The sequence below is a fragment of the Malurus melanocephalus genome, unplaced genomic scaffold (assembly GCF_030028575.1).
Source record: "Malurus melanocephalus ecotype Western Australia unplaced genomic scaffold, MMel_1.1 scaffold_71, whole genome shotgun sequence".
Taxonomy (NCBI): Eukaryota; Metazoa; Chordata; class Aves; order Passeriformes; family Maluridae; genus Malurus; species Malurus melanocephalus.
This window is the reverse complement of record NW_026623303.1, coordinates 1,722,255-1,738,990: the sequence shown is the minus strand read 5'-3', so window position 1 is coordinate 1,738,990 and position 16,736 is coordinate 1,722,255. Positions and strand designations below refer to the sequence as shown.

Below are 16,736 nucleotides of genomic sequence, written 5' to 3'. Positions count from 1 at the left end.
TATAAGGCCACAAACAGTCATAAAGCTAACTYTAGCATGAATTATTATGTGCATCCAAACTTCAGATTATTAAAAACAATGCAATACAAACTCCYAAGATCATGAATCTGTGTTACTAAGAAGTCACACAAGCTCAATGTTGACAGGCTCCTCAGAACTACAGTTCTCTTGGAGTATCATACTTTCAAGGTGGTCTCCCAGCAACTCTTACCAATTCGAAATAAAGCCCCACAAAACTGAAAATTCACAGAATAAGCATTTTTATGTCTTGCCAGACTCTTGCACAAAATGTAACACAATGTTGCTGCATGTAGCCCTGTGCACAGAAAACTGTCCAGATCTAAGTACATTATTCTGAAAGTAATAAACATTCCATATTCTTCAGGGCTTTTTCTCTTCATTCCTTTGATCATCAAGTCTCATCAATTATAACTACTTACTAAAAGGAWGTGAAATAGGAAATTTCAATTGTCTGTGAGAACGGGAATAAATACACAGATATGTAAATATTCTCCCTTCTGTTTGACAGTCTTCAGTCTTGATGAACAGATTAGCCTTCTTGCAGATTTAGTCAAAGAAAACCCAAAGCAGCATTTCTAAATTTGCTATCAATAGCCACAATACAGAGAAGTGTACAGATTAAAAGCTATATCTTTCCCTCTTTATTTTAACGTTATCAGGTTTAGACCTATTTCATTTGCTGAGACTAATACTAATCCCTTTGTTTTATTTCACTATTTTAACGTGATGTATCATAAATACAGTTACATGAGTGATGCCTGAACTAGCATAATCTAAAACACTTGTAGATGGAATAGGAGCAAGTCAAAGTTAATTGAGAAGAGATTTCTTATAAATACTCATGAAGTCATAGAATAAAGTACTCTCAAGTGATTTATCATTCCAACCAGTGTTTCTTCAAAATGAGCTTTCAGCATAGAATAGCCCCAACTGAATAAAAAAATAGCTAAATGTAAAGTCATAAAGCTTATAAATATGTGAAATAATTTGATATCTCTTTAGTTGAAATTACAGTCTCTGCTTTGATTTTGCATTAAACCAGTTCAGCTTTTAAAGGATAATGCCTTAAATTCACCTAAGTTACATGAAGAACAAGATTGGTGGAACATTAAGTGTTCACCAGAGCCTCAAGTAGACTTTGTTTCATTCTTCATTCCCTCCAGATGTACTAAATCCACTGAACTTATTCCATTTATGCTGTATGAAATCAGCAAAGTAGATCATGCCTAGAATGGACTCTGTTTTCATTAACCTTTCTAATCAGAYGTCTCATAAAAAGAGAACAGCAAAGGTTGGACCTTACATGCAGCACTGTCACTTAGTGGCACATGCGTGTTTCATCAAAAGCTACAGCAAATTAGGACTTCACTCAGAGCAATTCTATTGGGAAGCTTTTACACCACAGTGCCAATAAACTGTGTAAGCCACTAATATGAAAAATACATCTTCTGCATCAGACACAGTGACACAAAACTTCAGCTGTCAGTAAGGGAGATGCGAATCCTAGAACATTTTTATATTAAACTCCTTGAAATTTAAGACAAGTCTCCTTTTAATAAAGGTGAAAAAAGTGGAAAGAGAGCAACGTAACTACCTTAAATAAAAAAAAACAAAACCAGAATACTAAGAACTAACTCTGGCTGCAGACATCAAAAGATCTTGATTCTGACAAGACTCTTGCGGACAGAGCAGCAGATGGAATTTAGTATCATTTAATGCATGATGAACAAGTCTGGAAAGGAAAATTCCAACCCTAAACCAGCATCTGAKTCCTCAGAAAGTTCTGGAAGTGTAGAAAGCTCACTGAAAACATGACAAACTATCAAATGTAAACAAGTTTACTGGTTAAGCAAAACAGGAGTAAACATTTAGAAATCAGTCTATACTGACAATCATCAATTAACATTGCACCTGCGAGAAGCAATTTAGAAATCCTGCACAGGACAGACAACCATAACCCCATAATGCAAGACTGAATACATCAACACCTAATCCCTGCACCTGGCTTGAGAAGACAGGTCTTTGGAACAATTGGCAACACTTACACAAGAAAATTATTTGTTTCTCATAAGAGGAATTGGACAACTGTCAGGTTTAATACCATGAAGAGAAAGTACWTTTGTATACCCCTCAAATTTAGTTTTGCCCAGATGAACAGCAGACTTAGGTAAGCTGAGAGGGCCACCAAGTAGATCACTAAATACACAACCCTTTTAGTGTATGTTTAAGCAAAAGTAAACAGTTCCTGGCTAGATGGGGGTTAAATCTGACTATTTATGTGTAAATATATGCATGTTGAGAACATGCAAGCACATACAGTCTAATGAAGTAACTTTGGAGTTGGTTGATTTCACTGTTTTTGCATTACAAGACACAGATACCAAGAATAAAAGACTAAAGGCCTTTTTAACGGATTTGTGTTTTAGGATTTTTTAGTTTAATGAAGTTTGCACATGGCAAGAAAATGTTTCTGTGTGATAGCAAAAGTGATTACATCCATGAAACAAAGGCTTTAAAGGTACAGGGAGTATGTTAACAAAAAACCCTCAGGATACAACTTTTGGTAGCATACTCATATTTTATTTCAAGAAATCCRCAAATAAATTGCAGCACTTTTTGTCAGGAATCCTGTTTCAAAAAATGGTGAGGGTCCTCTTTAAATATGATCATTGAAGACATTTAATTTTAGCCATCACTTGCTTTAATTCCACTTCCAAGACAATACATTAGAGATGACAACTGGAATCATCTCATATGAAGTCAGAAATCAGCCACTCAGGAAATCACAAACTGATATTTATTGTCAGTTTAAGTCCTTAGAACATCTGCTTTCATCCCTGTAAAAGAAGTTTTCATTAGCTTGAAGTCATGCACACACAAAACAGGCAACTACCCTAAGGCTGAGCTACATAAACCTACATTATACTAACCCTTGGGTCAGAGGCATTTCTTAATAAATTATTTGTCCAGGACAGGATTTTCTTTTCCCATACTATTAGCATGGACTCCATTCCTGAGGACCAGCGATATTAGAATAAACAGTTCCAGTAACTATCACAAGGTTTCCTTAAGATTTTTTTTCTATTTTTTATTAAATCTATAGAAAGTTCTGACAGTTACCACACAGGTTTTTCACCAGTCTAAATCATTTCGTTTTCCAGAAAGGAGTAAATTAAACTCCTTTAGATATAAAAGGCAATGCATCCACTATCATCTGATAATCCTTTTCATATTACATACCTGGAGACCAAATAATTTACAACAAACTCTTTACTTAAGAATTTGTAACGTCCACAAACATTTATATGTCTAAAAAGTACAAAGGGATTTAAGAAAAATGAAAAATATTTATATGAAAGTAATATTAAGATTCAGATATAATGACAGTTCAATAAAGTTGGTTTAGCAGTTTTATGAATGTGTTCCTCCTAAGCATAATCCAAAGAAGAGTTTCAACCTCACCTCTGGGTTTGCAAGAGAACTTTTTTACCCCTCTGTGTTGGCCACTTAAGACACTGCCAGACTTAAGAGGGCAAAGCATAAAAGGGGAGTAATTCTATTATAGTATAGTATATTATACTGTTTTCTTATTAACTAAAATGATCTGAACATACCATTTGTTCAAGAGATATTACAGTTTACTTGAAAGTTGTCAATTATCGAAGTTTAAGATTTAAAACTATTGGCAATTGTCACTAGGTAAGAGCACACTTACCTTCCAGTAGAACACATTATTTATTCCTAAGAAGTCCTGAGCACTGCTTCACATTTAGGTGTGATTATCCATGACTTGAACATGTCATGCATGAAGTTGTTAAGTGAGGCCTCTAAACATAAAAAAAAAAATTTGTAAAATTATAAATAACATTCAACTACAGACTTTCTCAAAGCTAAATTCTACAGAATAACTATTAGGTTATTAGGTGTTCTGAAAGTAATTTTCTGCGAAGTTGCATTAGTCGTTTACATGAAGTTATCAAATCAAAACCTAGAGCAAAAGGTAATCAATGGTTTAATCTATCAAAAAGGTGCTTTTCACTAGCCCAATTAAACTACATAGAACATACTTTTAACGTAGTTTAATATATTTTTTATCAGAAACAACTGAAAGTTTATTGGATTGCTTTTAATGCTGACACTACCGAAGCTACAAATGCGCAGATGTGACTGAATCTCTGTCAGACAATTCAGTTACCTTGTATCACCTCACATACATATTCAATATGTATATTGAATATCAAACTTGCTATAAATGATACAGAGTTCAACCAAAAGACATCAAAAGACACTGCAAGAGATGTACAAGGCTGCATAGAAACTCAAATCAGAAACTCTTCTTTGTTTGAATAGTTTTTGTTATGAGCCTAAGTTCTAAAAGCCTACAGCCTAAACACTGTAGGTTGTAACYGCAACTTTCTTGATATGGCCTATAAAATACCTAAATTATAGGTGTTATATAAATTAATGYAGTCATTCAGATGACTGCATTAAGGTCTATGCAGTGCCATACCTGCRATTCAAAGAACACCTGAGTGCAAATGTACAGGGCAGCACCTCCATATACACCCGTCTTAAAAAAAAAAAAAAAATCTGAATTCAAAGCCTTCATTWCCGAAGCCCGAAGCCTTTTCTTACCAGCCCCAGGCTGTAAGAGGAGTCATGAGCTCGGTGCGCCCCTCACCCAYAGGGGCCCAAAGGCCTGAGCACAGATCGCCAGCGCTTCCCCCTGCCCAGGCCTGCTGCGCTCGGCCTCCTGTCCATCGGGGGCATGTGAAGCATTCGCCGCTACCTCGGGACACACTGCGAAGAGAGAGAGGCATCAGCCGGGCAGCTAGGGGCCTGTGGAGGGGAATGGAGAGAGGGGCTACTTGTGCCTCACGACAGGATGCAGGGCGGAGGGGAGGGCTCCGCACTGGGTTTTAGTGAGGGAGAGTTGCTCTATCCCCCTGTGTTGACTCCCCGGAGCACCGCGAAGCTCCGGGAGGGCAAGATGTGAAGGGAAAGCGACATAAGCCCCGCCACAAAACCCCAGGCCCACAGTCCGTCCGTGCTGAGCACGAGTGACTCCCCCTGAGAGCTTCACCAACCTTACCCCGCCCACGGCCAGCGTACAGAGAGAACGCTGCGGGCCTCACCGGACACTAAATAGSGCCCCGAGCTCTCGCGAGACCTCGCGCGGCTCCCGCCGCCGCTGCGCATTGGTGAGACCAACGTGCGTGACCCCGCGTGGGCGGGGCCCTGGGGCGGCCGGACGGGGTGGGTGGGGCGGTGGGAACGCCGGACGGGGCGCTGGGACGGGCTGGGTGGGGCGCAGGGACGGCTGGACGGCGCTAAGGCAGAGGCTCTTGAGTTGGCCTAGAGCCAGGGCACGGCTGGAGCTGACGGGTGATCCGGCTTCTCAGCCGCGCTCCCCGCGGCGCTCATTCAGCGGTGCCCCCAACGGATGCTTTAAGCAAGGCTTTCGTGGGGACGTGCTCGTCATCCCTGCCCAGGCCGAGTTGGGGTGCCCGGAGGCCTTTAACACAGGGAAACAAAAGCGCCTTCGGTGCGAAGTACCAGCTGTGTAGCGGTTTTGAGGCACTAAATACCGCTGATCTCTGTCTAAACTCTCGTCTAAGCCCTGCTTAGGAAGCTTAGGAGCTGTTTGTGAGGATGGTGAGGTAAAGCCCCGAGCTTCGCTAATGCCCTGACATGGAGCATATGCAGGCCTGCTGGGCTGCGCGTCAGGGGTGACACGGTGACACCAGGCCTGTCCTGYGAGCCAGAGCACTGCTGCTGCTCTGCCCCAGATAAAATGTGCTGTGGGTGCTACTAAGAGATTCTGGAGTGAGTACAAGCAGATGAGCATAAACAGGGAATTAGTAATTTGCAGCACAGAGACTTTATATGTTGCCCAGCAAAACTAGGCAGGTAGGAATCGCAGCATATCATAGAATATACTGAGCTGGAAGGGACCCATCAGGATCTTCGAGTCCAACCCTCGGCCCTGCACAGGACACCCCAAGAATCACACCATGTGCCTGGGAGCGTTGTCCAAACTGAATTGAATGCAAGTCCCTTCTCAAAATCATGTRTATATTGCTGACAATTTGTAGCTTCTGGTCTCAGTGAGAAACAACATGTCTCGGTTCATGCTGGTTTACTGCCAGGGCAGCACCTGTAAGTGTGTGGAAAGAAAAGAATGAGTTGGCCCACTATCTGTTTGTTATCTGAACCCTGAATTTAAATTACTGGCAACAGAAATAACACAATCTGATTCAGTCTGAAACAAATAGCCACATAGTTGCAATCAGGAGACGACTCTAAAAATTGTTTCATAGCACTTCGTAGTTACCTCTCCTGTCTAATTCTTGATACTTAAAACGTTGTTGCAGATTAACCATGTGCTGGCTAAGTTAATTGTCTGTACATCAAGATTCCAAACCTGTCTCAGGACTCTATGTAAATTAGTCTCTGGAGATAAATTTGTGAGACGTGTAGTTTTAAGTTATTTCAAATGGGCTCGTCTGCAATGACTACTTTCTACAGTCAAACACCTGAGTCAGATCGGTCCTTTTTTGTAATGTAGTCAAAATGATGAAGTGGCATCCAACCTTAAAATTTTTACCACTTGTGCCAGTGGGATTTATGTCAAGTTTGGTTTCTTCTTCTCCMTTACAGAATGTAAACTGGTGCTTCTGTTACACAGAAAACCAGCAAACCACAGCAAACCAGTTGTCAGTATCCATCCCAGGTGAGAATTTTAATCATTCACATAATCCTACACCTTTTTCTTGCCCCTCACAAGCTTTCTTTTGTTTTCCCCATACAAAGCTTGCATTGTTTGTCTTCTCTCTGGCTCCATGAAACTTACTTTTATGTCTGATAGTGGCTCAATTTCAACAAAAGGAATTCAGAGGCTGCCTGACTGTCTGTCCTTTTCCAAACCCTCCCTAGAGAATAAAATAACTGTCCTTTAATAAATTACTGCAAGGGTCAGATGTGGATTTGAATCTCTTTACTTGCAGGTTGTTTCTCCCAATTTCCTGGAAAAGTGCTGTAACCACTGAATTGTTACCTAGAAGGCTGCAGGCAGATCTGCTGTTTCCATGTTTCTGGGAGGTAACTTTTATCTGAATGAACTTCTCAGCTGGGTACTGAATCTGCCTGCAATCTGGGTATGACTTGTGGGAAAGACCACAATATTGGTGGATCTGAGTACAGGTTAATTTTGAGATTAACCTGGATCACTAACCAGGAGATACAGGCCTAGTCATGAGCAGAATTTGTAGGAAATTCAAYTATCATGGGGACGTTCTGAAATTAGTTAAGTGGCAGCAGGGTCTCGGTTATTTTGTAGATTAGTGTTGAGCTTTTTAAGGAGTTGGATGAACTGAACTAACTTCTTCAAATCTCGAAGAGCTGTACTCTAATTAGCGGATGCAAGAATTAAGTCTCAAAGTTACTGGTTTGATTATTCTCTCAGAAGAAAGACTCTTGAAAACCACTTGTTTATAAACATTATGAGTTTACCACAATGCGCAATGTCCATAAATGTTTCATTCAAATTTTACCATCTTTCTCCACACTAATATAAAGGAAAACCAAGCAAGTAAAACCTTGATGTGACCATCAGTCTTTGCAGGTGGATTACAGTACTCAGTGGCATTAAATAATTGTCAGGTTTGGAACTTTAGAATATAACAGCCTTTTATTTATTTATATATATATATATATACATAAATATGTAATTTGGTTAAAACTTTGAGATGGTCAAAGTTTTATTATCAAAACTTTTATGATAATAAAAATGTAATTTAATTAATTTATGCACAGTTTAATAAAAGGAAAAGGCTATTTTAAATTCATTCTGAAAATAGATTAAATGCCACTTGCAGCTTACCTGTCTATCTGTCCTTAGGTTTTTATGCCCTCAGAATGTCTTTGAGTTAAAATTCGAGCCTTTAAAATAGAATAAAAATAATAAATAGAATCTCTGGAGAAGGGGAGGGCAAGCCAGAATTGTTATTTCTTTTCCAGAGACAGAAATAGGAATATATTTCTKTTAGAATCTTCAGGTTCCTGTTATTTTTGCTCAGTGAGTCTTCTTTTGTTTGATGAATTACTTCCATGGTTAAAATTTTTGGCTCTTTAMAGCCAATATATATGATCAGAATTTAAATAGTATTCTTCCACCTTAGATCACATTTTGTTTGCCAGTGAGCTCCCTTGCTAAATAAAATACCTGATAAAGAGGCTAATCTTCAATCTTCTACCTTCTGCAAAGGCAGGAATATTTTTATTTGAGTGGTGAGTGTAGGGAAGGTTAGCATTATTGAATTGATGAAGCAATACACTGAAGTTCTCTTATTGTCACTGTTCCAAACTCTTAACACAGTGTATTTGAAACAAAATTAAGCAGAAGGAAAAGAACAAGAGTAAGATATTATGAGATAATCACACCTCTAGGTCATTATTGAACTGACTGCAGAGGCTTTAACAGCCTCTTCAYAGAATAGCATTTAATGGCTTGCACTAGAGAACTATTAGACCCCTTGTATCTACTCAGTCAGCTTTTGGTACATCAACATTAATGTATCTGCATGTCTTATTCTGCTGTCTTTGGGCTTTCACATCTGATATCTGGCCAAAAAAAGATGAGGTCAGATGCTGTAAATATGTATTGTTTTCTTCTATAAAGTAGCAAGTTCTGAGAAAAATGAAGAAATGGTATTCTCTACTTGCCAACTAGTAAGATGTTTATATTAGCAAAAGGTAGGCAAGATTCAGGAGTCAATTTAATASAGTTTTATTTTTCATGCTTTGTCTTTAGAATCCCGACAAGTCAAACTGTCACCAAAATATGAAGTTTTACAGTATTTTCAATCAAGAGGAATAATTTCTCAGGTAATCTGAAAATGTTGGGTAGKGGTTGCTTTGATGATGACAGTCTTAAAGAAAAATAGTAATTTCAAACTTGTTTTACTGGTTGTAGACTCTCCACATTTTCTTTGGATTTCCATGAATTTTTCATGGACTATAACTCGCTCTTACCATTAGAATTTCAGGTGCAGATGGCGTGGTTTCCATAGACCTGCTATGAGCCATGTGCSACAGATTCAATCCATAGACTTTAAGTTGGCATTTGGCATTGTACTAAAGCCACCAGTCTGTTCTGCAGTGAGGGCCAAGCCTCACTGAAAATCCCAATTTCTCATTCTCATGTCAACACATTTGCCACTTTGTTGAAGATATTTTGCTATTTTTGGTAGAATATAATTGGAGATACAAAACATATTTTAAAAAGTTTGTAAAATTCTAAACCTACATTGTCAGCACTGAAAGTATTTCAGATATCTGAACTCTCCTTTAATTCTCCTCATATATTTTTCATGCTTCCAGAAAACCTGAGTACTGTTTTAACTGCCTTTTCCATTAAAATGACCTTTTAATTTGTTGGAAGTACATCCTAAATTTGATCTGTTCCAAACACTTGTTCAGCAAAACTCACTGATGTCTCTCCATTAGTGGACCCAAGTTCATTACAAGAAAAACATAAATGAACTCTCTGTGGAATTTTCCAAGATTTCTGGAGAGGAAATGCAATATCCTCTTTGCAGCACAGAATGAGTAGATTTCCAGTCTCAGATTTGCTACCAACTTTCCTGTRTAACTTTGGACAACTCACTAAAGTTCTGCTGCCTATTATCTTGCTTTGTAAAAGAAGCTAATATTACCTTGCCACACAATAATTTGACAAGTTTGAGTGACTACTTGCAAAGTACTCTGAAAAAGTCACATGGAAACTGTTACTGAAGTCCACAGCTCTGCTAGCCAAAAAGGATATTTACAATAGATCCATGTTTCAGGTAGTGAAATCAAAATGTTCAAGTATWTAGCCAGATGAGACCAAGTCAGTTCTAAAATTAAATGCAGGAGGTATTTTTTGACCTTTAAACAGAAATTATATAAGCACTCTTAGGTTATAAATAGTCCTTTGTTTTCCTTCTCTTTGTCTAACACTCAGAAAAAACACAGGGTTAGTTGTTTGTTGTAAAGAGATAGGGCAATGCTTTAGAGTGGAAACAATTGTGCACTGTTCTTTATTTATACAATTCCTATAAAGTTTGTAACTGGCATTTGTTGCATTGCTTAGCACATTTTTATGTTCAAATGGCTACAGAAATAAAGTTTCTATTCCGGAAAATGACAACAGAAGAAGAAAATAAAAACATATATCAGTCCATGTCAAGCATGAAAGTTTCTTTCCTCTTTCCTATTTTGATATGTCTGAAGAGGAGAAAAGCCAGTGCTAGACTGTTGTCAAACTGACATGTAAACACTTTAATATTATTCCCTATTTTTATTATTAATCTTCAGAAGTATATCATAAATGGGTCCACCTTTAAATGAAAGTATTCATATTAACATTAAGGAATATGATACTGAATTCTTCACAGAATGATGTATGTACATATTTACAAGCATTTCCTTGGACAACTAATAAGTCCAATAAGTCTTAATTAGTAGCAATTTAATTTTGTGTCCAAAAAAAAAAAGTTTAACAAACAGAAACAACAGAAAACCTAGCCTGAAGTCAAGTAATTGGCATTTGAGAAAAGCAAAATTATGAAAATAAGACTTTTTTATCTTTTGTTTTCACACTTTCTATGATTTCTTTGGGGTTTGTATTATGGAAATAATGTTATTGACATTAAAACATATATGAGGCAAATGGCTTTATGAGATACTGCATTTTGTTTCATTTAAATTTTTGATCACCTTTCAAACCCATTCATTTGCTTTATAACTTTTCACAGAGAGCAATTATGATTTTCCACAGCAAATTGGAATAAGTGGGCTGCAGCAAAGAATACATGATTAGGCTTCTTGAATAAAGATATCAGACTTTAAAAAACAGGTACAGTGCAGTACTGTCCAGTCTCTTAGAAATGCACTGAAGACTGATCAGATCTTGATTGCTTCAGTCTTGACATGTGGGCTTACCTCCCATTTTCCCCGGTTTTGTTGAGAAAACCTGTGATACTTTGTGTAATCCAGTCCTCTGAGTTTAAGCAAATTAAACACTTGGGATCAAATTCACACATAATTGTAAGACCTTGAACTTAATAGAATTATACCAAAGATTTTTTTTTCTCAGTGATGTTATGTGATGGCTCTTTTGTATAGWGATTTGTAGATTTATGATGCAGTTTAGTGGCCCTGAGGATTTTATTCCATTATSTCCAAAAATCTTTCTCCATCCTGTATTTTGAATGTCTGCAATAATWTAATGTAACTAATCCGACTTACTGAGGAAAGGAAGTTCTGTCTCTGTGACAACTCCATTTTGATTTTCTTTGCTGAAACTGTCAACTAACGCCGAATTTGATACCGTTTTTATAAAGTGGGTGCTTTTCCACAATAAGCTGGATTGAGGCCACTTACCTAACAGTATTCTCAGGGTAGGAATTTATCTTTAGATGTGATTGCTGAYGCCAGATTTTTACTAGTAATCATACACCTTCTTTTTAAATAATAGTTAAAAAAAAATATAGACTTCATAATGTTTCCTGTAAATAAAGCCTGTGGACCCAGGCTCTTTAGGCAGAAATTATTTTATTCTAGCATCATGAAATGAAATGCGTAGCCARGCATGTCTCTGCCACACTTCAGGTGCTCTAGGGAGCAGAGGTGTCTGTAGAAATGTCAGTAGTTTTCTCTCTTCATTTGAATGATTTCCTCAGCATAGCAGTGCAACAATAAATGGGCCTTAAGCTCCTGCTAAGGAAAAAAAAAAAAAAAAAAAAAAAAAAAAAAAAAAAAAAAAAAAAAAAAAAAAAAAAAAAGCAACATCTGCTAAGGAAAGGGGAATTCTAAGATGAGGATTGCCTGAACTGAACTCTGTTCTTGCTTCTCTCAGAGATTTGCTATGTGACCTCAAGTTAGTTATTTAACAACCTTGTGCCTATTATCACGTGTGTAAATTTAATACACTCACACTGCTCTACCTTGGAGAAAGACATGGGCCTCGATTTGCTTGTGTTTGCAGAGAAACTGAGATTATTACATTAACCCTGTGGTACAAATGCCACATGTTGTGAACTTGTGAGTGAGCACTTGCACACGTKGTGTAGACCCAATCCCAAAACAGCATTTGTGCAGATAAATGTTAATCTGCATGAACGACAATACAAAGCACCAACTGTGGGCAGTAAATTACATTCCAGACTACTGTTGTGGGTTTTGCAAGACCCTGGGCTCCTGTGTACCTCTAATTAGGTGGAGAGAGCATGTCCAAAAGCACAGTGCCGCCGTCACTGCCACAGATCCACGTCCTCCTGCCCGCACTCTGCCTTCCTGTCCTTCACCCTACTGCCTGGTGGTATGGTTTCGTACGCGCTGAGGCCGTTTCGCAGCCTCATGGCCACTGCAGGCCCGGAGATTGAGGCAGATCGGCCCCTCTCAGATCGCCCGTCCGGAGGGGCGGCGGGCGCAGCCCCCCCGCGCCCCCTCGGCCCCGCAGCGCATTGGCTGCGGCGGCGGCCGCCCCGCCGGGCCCGCCGGGGTGCCCCGTGCCGGGCACTGCCTCTGACCTTCCCYTGCCTGCCCCGGCGCTGTCAGAGCGGATCAGCGGGCGCGGCGCTGCGATGGAGCGGCGAGCGGCAACGGCAGCCGCCAGGAGAGGAGGAMGAGGAGGAGGAGGAGGAAGGGAGAGATTAGCGCGGTGCCGGCTGGCGCAGAGGCGCGGCTGAGCCGGGAGCCCGSGGCCCTGCGGACCGTGCGAGAGCAGAGGCGGAAGGAGCGGAGATGCGGCCGCTCTCCCCGCGCTGCTGAAGATCCCGGTCACTCGCCGGAGAAGGGAGGCCGGGAAGGTCCGTCCTTCTCGCTGCTCTGCGGGCGCAAAGGGTGCCTGTGCAGTCCCCTCCTCTTGCTTTTATCCCAGCCCCGGAGCAGGAGCCGCCGCCGCCCCCTATCCCTTCCTGCGCTCTTCCCACCATGAGCGGGGCTGTTTTCACCTTATAAAGATGGCGGTGTGGGATCGCTGCAAYCTTTAGACTAATGACTGTCAGAAACATCGCCTCCATCTGTAATATGGTGAGTGCTGGCGGGGGGCGGGAGGCRCGGCAGCCCCTGGGGGCCGGCTGGGGGGGCTGCCCCCGGGGCGCAGCCCGAACGCGCGACTCCGTCCCTTGCCCCGGCGGCGGAGGAACCGGGCAGGCTGCGCCGGGAAGTGCCTGGGATAGAATTGGCCGACGAAGAGTGACGATGTCCCGAAGAGTTTTCCCGGAGCAGCCCGGGCGTGGGCCGGGGAGGGACGGAGATGGAGAATCGGTGCGCGGCCCCCCGKAGCTGGTCTGGCCCCGGCCGAGGCGCGTTGCAGACGAAGCCGTGGCCTGCCCTTCCTCCTCCTGCCCTTCCTCCTACCCTAATAATCCTGCGAAAGGACCAAAATTGGGTTCTGAATCCACATTATCTCAGTGACCCTGTTTAACCCTCTCAGGCAGGCGCCCTGTGATCTCATAGGGCCGGGAGCTCCCCTGATTACACAGAAAAGGAGGATGTTTAGATGCCTAATAACACTCTTGGATCTCGATGCTAGGTACCTGTTCTAGGGAGTCTTGGCTTTGGAGCTAACAGGGCTTAASTTGCACCGCATGCTGCTCAAAGAGAACTGCTGTTTGTAAAGTACTCTTGAATCACTTAGCTTTCTCTAAACCAGACTAGACAATTAAGACAGAATAAGGAAACATTAATATTTTTGTTTGTTATGTTCACTTGGCTACTTTTCTCTCCATGGAACAGTTGAAAGAATGCTTTCTGCATGGTGTTTGGGTTTAATTTTAGTTCTAACAAACTTGAAGCACCTAATTCAGTTTAGGTTTTTGAAACTTCTTGGTAGGAGGAGGAAAAGTTCAAACTTTGTCAAAGGTTTATTAGTACAGTGAGGCAGTAGCAAACTTGCCAAAGAAATAGTTGCACGCTAAGCACCCCCATGCTAAGCAAACAGTAGAGAATCCTATATCTRTACATTTGGGTTTTTTAGTCTGTATTTTTCACCCTTATTTCCAGGTTCTTCAAGAGCAGCTACACACAGTTGCCAGCTTCCCTCCATGTGGTGCCCCAGCATGCCTTGTGCTGCTGATGCCACACATACCATTCATCTGCCCTGGAGAATGGAGCCTGTCTCTAGGGTAAGGCAACAGGCACAGCCCCAGAGGCCTGGCTCCTGTGGGGTCAGGGTGAGGGAGTGCAGATTGCAAGCCTGCTCCCCTTCCACATGTCCACACTTCCACTTAAGTGGGATTGCTCTTTTGTTTCAAACGAGATGCCAGGGAAATCCCGTGCATAGTTTTTATTTAAACCTCAGTCATCCCTTTGACATGCCTACTCTGAAATGCAGAGAGGGTGAGTTAGTTCTGGGATTAAAAGAATTCATACAAAATACAGATTTGAGGTATAATAACCTGGCTGCTTGCCTATCTTCATCAATAGTGACCCCTTTTCTGAAATTTTCATTATTCTTAATGATTTCCAGTCCAAAGAGCCAGGAATGCTGCAAAGAGAGATTTAGGAAACAGTGCAGGATTGAGGAGAAAACCTGGATGAACTTACCTTCTCTCTGAGGCAGGCTYCAGTTTTTACTGCTGATAAATGGTGGATGTGATGCCCTGCAAACTGTATCAAAGAGCACCACATGAAGGGGAGCTGCAGGTTCATAGGTGGATATAAGACCTTGGCATAACGTATTAGGAGCTCTGATTTTTTCGTGTACTTCAGACTTGTATGCAGTAGACTTCTCCCAAAGACTGAACAGGTTCACAGCAGAACTGATGAGGTTGTTGTAATGGTGTGCTGTTCATCTGTTGTTTTCAGTATRTCTTGCAAAAGCAGCATCTCAGAGAAGGAGAGACTGAAGGGAGGAAGGAGAGCCTCAAGCAGAAAAGGCATACAAGAACTCACTTCATAATTCAAGGCAATTCTRGCTCATGGTACTGTGACAGAAGGCAAAGTTGATAACGATGATAATGATGTTTTTAGGCTGCCTGTTCCTTGAGGTCTCTGTACTTAGGTTTTAGAGATGTTATGTTGTGTTGGTCACATTTAATATTTTCTGGATAACCCACAGGGAACAGGGACTGGAAGTGCTTTTAGGCAAAAAGAAAGTGGAGTTTTCAGACAGCTGCAGGAATTTGAGGCTGTAGGAGAATTTATAAAAATTCTTGCATGTGTTGGAGCACTTATGGCTCCTCCAAAATGTGTCCACTCTGCTGGAGTGGTGGACTTGAACTCAGTGATCTGCAGAAGGAGCTATGACAACCTTCCAGAAGGTTRGAGGTATAGAAGTAAAACTTTATCCTTTATAAAACCTAAATATTTGCAGTGCTAATTTGATTTAGGACATCTGTAGAAATCTATCAGACAAAGATGCTGATTACAAGACTTKGTTCCCATGCTATAATATAGTACTTGACAATTTGTGGATTAAGAAATAGCTGTGTAATTCTTAGGTAATATAATATATTTTTCTATATAATGCTGCRTAATAGTAGGTTTCTAAGTTTTTTGACCTAGCTGATCTCAGGAATAAAAGAAAAAATGTTCTGGTCTTCTTTTTTTTTCCCATTCTACTTGAGAGTGTCCACAGACGATTTTGGGGTTTTTTTTTTKRAAAAAAAAGCCCCAAAAATCCAAACAATGATGTCTGGTTTATTTTCAGGGGTGGGGTGGGGAGTAGGAGAAGAGAGACWGAGGTAGCAATTGTCCCTTCCTGAATTCAACTTAGATTATGTTTTCAATGGTAGTCCTTTCTTGACAAAGTATTTTGTGTGTGCTTGTCCAAGTGCTGTCATGTTCTGAAGGGAAAAAAATGGCTGAAATTTTGCTGAATTAATTTAGCTCAAGAGCTACATTAGCTCGGCTAGCCAGCATTTTTGGATGTCTGTTTGCTATTAAGTTGCCTGATATTTGGTATCTTGGGTTGTAATTTTGATCTCTTAAAGATGATAGAGATGGTTAGTCTTTACAGGAAGGATCAAAACAAGTGTAGCAAAGCAAGAAAGACAGGGACAGTATTTAACTTGCTTGCAAAACATATTTAGTACTGTATATTCACTGGATGAGCTCTCACGTGCTGAGACAGGCACAGTAGGAGCTAGCCAGTAAGAAAAAAATATTTGGCGGGGGAAGTTTCCACTTGGCACATTTACTTGTAGTAAATATTTAAATGCACAATTTTCTAGAATTAAACAAAATTCCTCTATTGTCTTTTACTAGTTTTGGCCCCTAAGTTATAACAATAACAACAGTTCTAGTTATTATTCACTGATTTTCCTAATGARAACTGAGAGCTAAAACTTCTTCTGAAGGGGTGGAGAGGATAAAAGCAACTGTGTCTGAAAGAATTGGTGGGCATGAGGGCCACATTCACTAAAAAGGGAGGTCTAATCCCTGAGATGTTCAATTTAACTTTCCTTCAGGCACCTCATTCACTCTGTCTGCACACCATGTTCACCACTGAAGGACRTATACAATAGGCAATTGTCATCTTTTATGTAGGACAGGTACAATAGATGTGCAGAAGCATATCTGAAAAAAMCTCTATTTGAGGGAATACCAACAGCCAGTGTCTTGTAACACTTGTAGGCTGTCGRCACCAACTAGGCATGTGATGTAGCCCCTACAATGCTGTAATTCTCTTTGGTTATTGTTTCTGTTAAATAATCCAGTGACTC

At 40.5% G+C, this 16,736-nt stretch overlaps 1 protein-coding gene, 2 long non-coding RNA genes and 2 other non-coding genes across 7 annotated transcripts in view; 2 read left to right on the top strand and 3 right to left on the bottom strand.

Moving 5' to 3' along the window:
* Positions 1-2,451: 2,451 nt before the first annotated feature.
* On the bottom strand, positions 2,452-5,168 carry LOC130573940 (uncharacterized). 2 transcript variants are annotated; one of them, XR_008965372.1, is made up of 4 exons: positions 5,109-5,150; positions 4,657-4,821; positions 3,737-3,848; positions 2,452-2,858 (listed from the first exon to the last, which is right to left on the bottom strand). It is a non-coding gene; the product is annotated as an uncharacterized LOC130573940 (long non-coding RNA). The 2 variants fall into 2 exon arrangements; XR_008965371.1 differs by having other exon boundaries at positions 2,454-2,858; positions 5,114-5,168.
* On the bottom strand, positions 3,439-3,557 carry LOC130573952 (small nucleolar RNA SNORA26). Its single transcript, XR_008965373.1, has one exon. It is a non-coding gene; the product is annotated as a small nucleolar RNA SNORA26 (small nucleolar RNA).
* Positions 4,888-5,010, bottom strand: LOC130573953 (small nucleolar RNA SNORA26). The gene has a single exon (XR_008965374.1). It is a non-coding gene; the product is annotated as a small nucleolar RNA SNORA26 (small nucleolar RNA).
* A 203-nt stretch (positions 5,169-5,371) lies between the features above and the next one.
* LOC130573939 (uncharacterized) lies at positions 5,372-10,423 on the top strand. Its single transcript, XR_008965370.1, has 3 exons — positions 5,372-6,754; positions 7,029-7,122; positions 8,834-10,423. It is a non-coding gene; the product is annotated as an uncharacterized LOC130573939 (long non-coding RNA).
* A 2,319-nt stretch (positions 10,424-12,742) lies between these two features.
* Positions 12,743-16,736, top strand: part of USP46 (ubiquitin specific peptidase 46) — a 33,708-nt gene continuing 29,714 nt past the window's right edge. The window contains exon 1 of one of the 2 annotated variants that reach the window (XM_057366794.1): positions 12,743-13,098. In XM_057366794.1, coding sequence (XP_057222777.1) covers positions 13,063-13,098 — 36 coding nt within the window. In that variant the 5' untranslated portion in view covers positions 12,743-13,062. Of the gene's footprint in view, positions 13,099-14,041; positions 14,196-16,736 lie in introns of those variants that run through there. The other variant, XM_057366792.1, reaches the window with a different exon arrangement.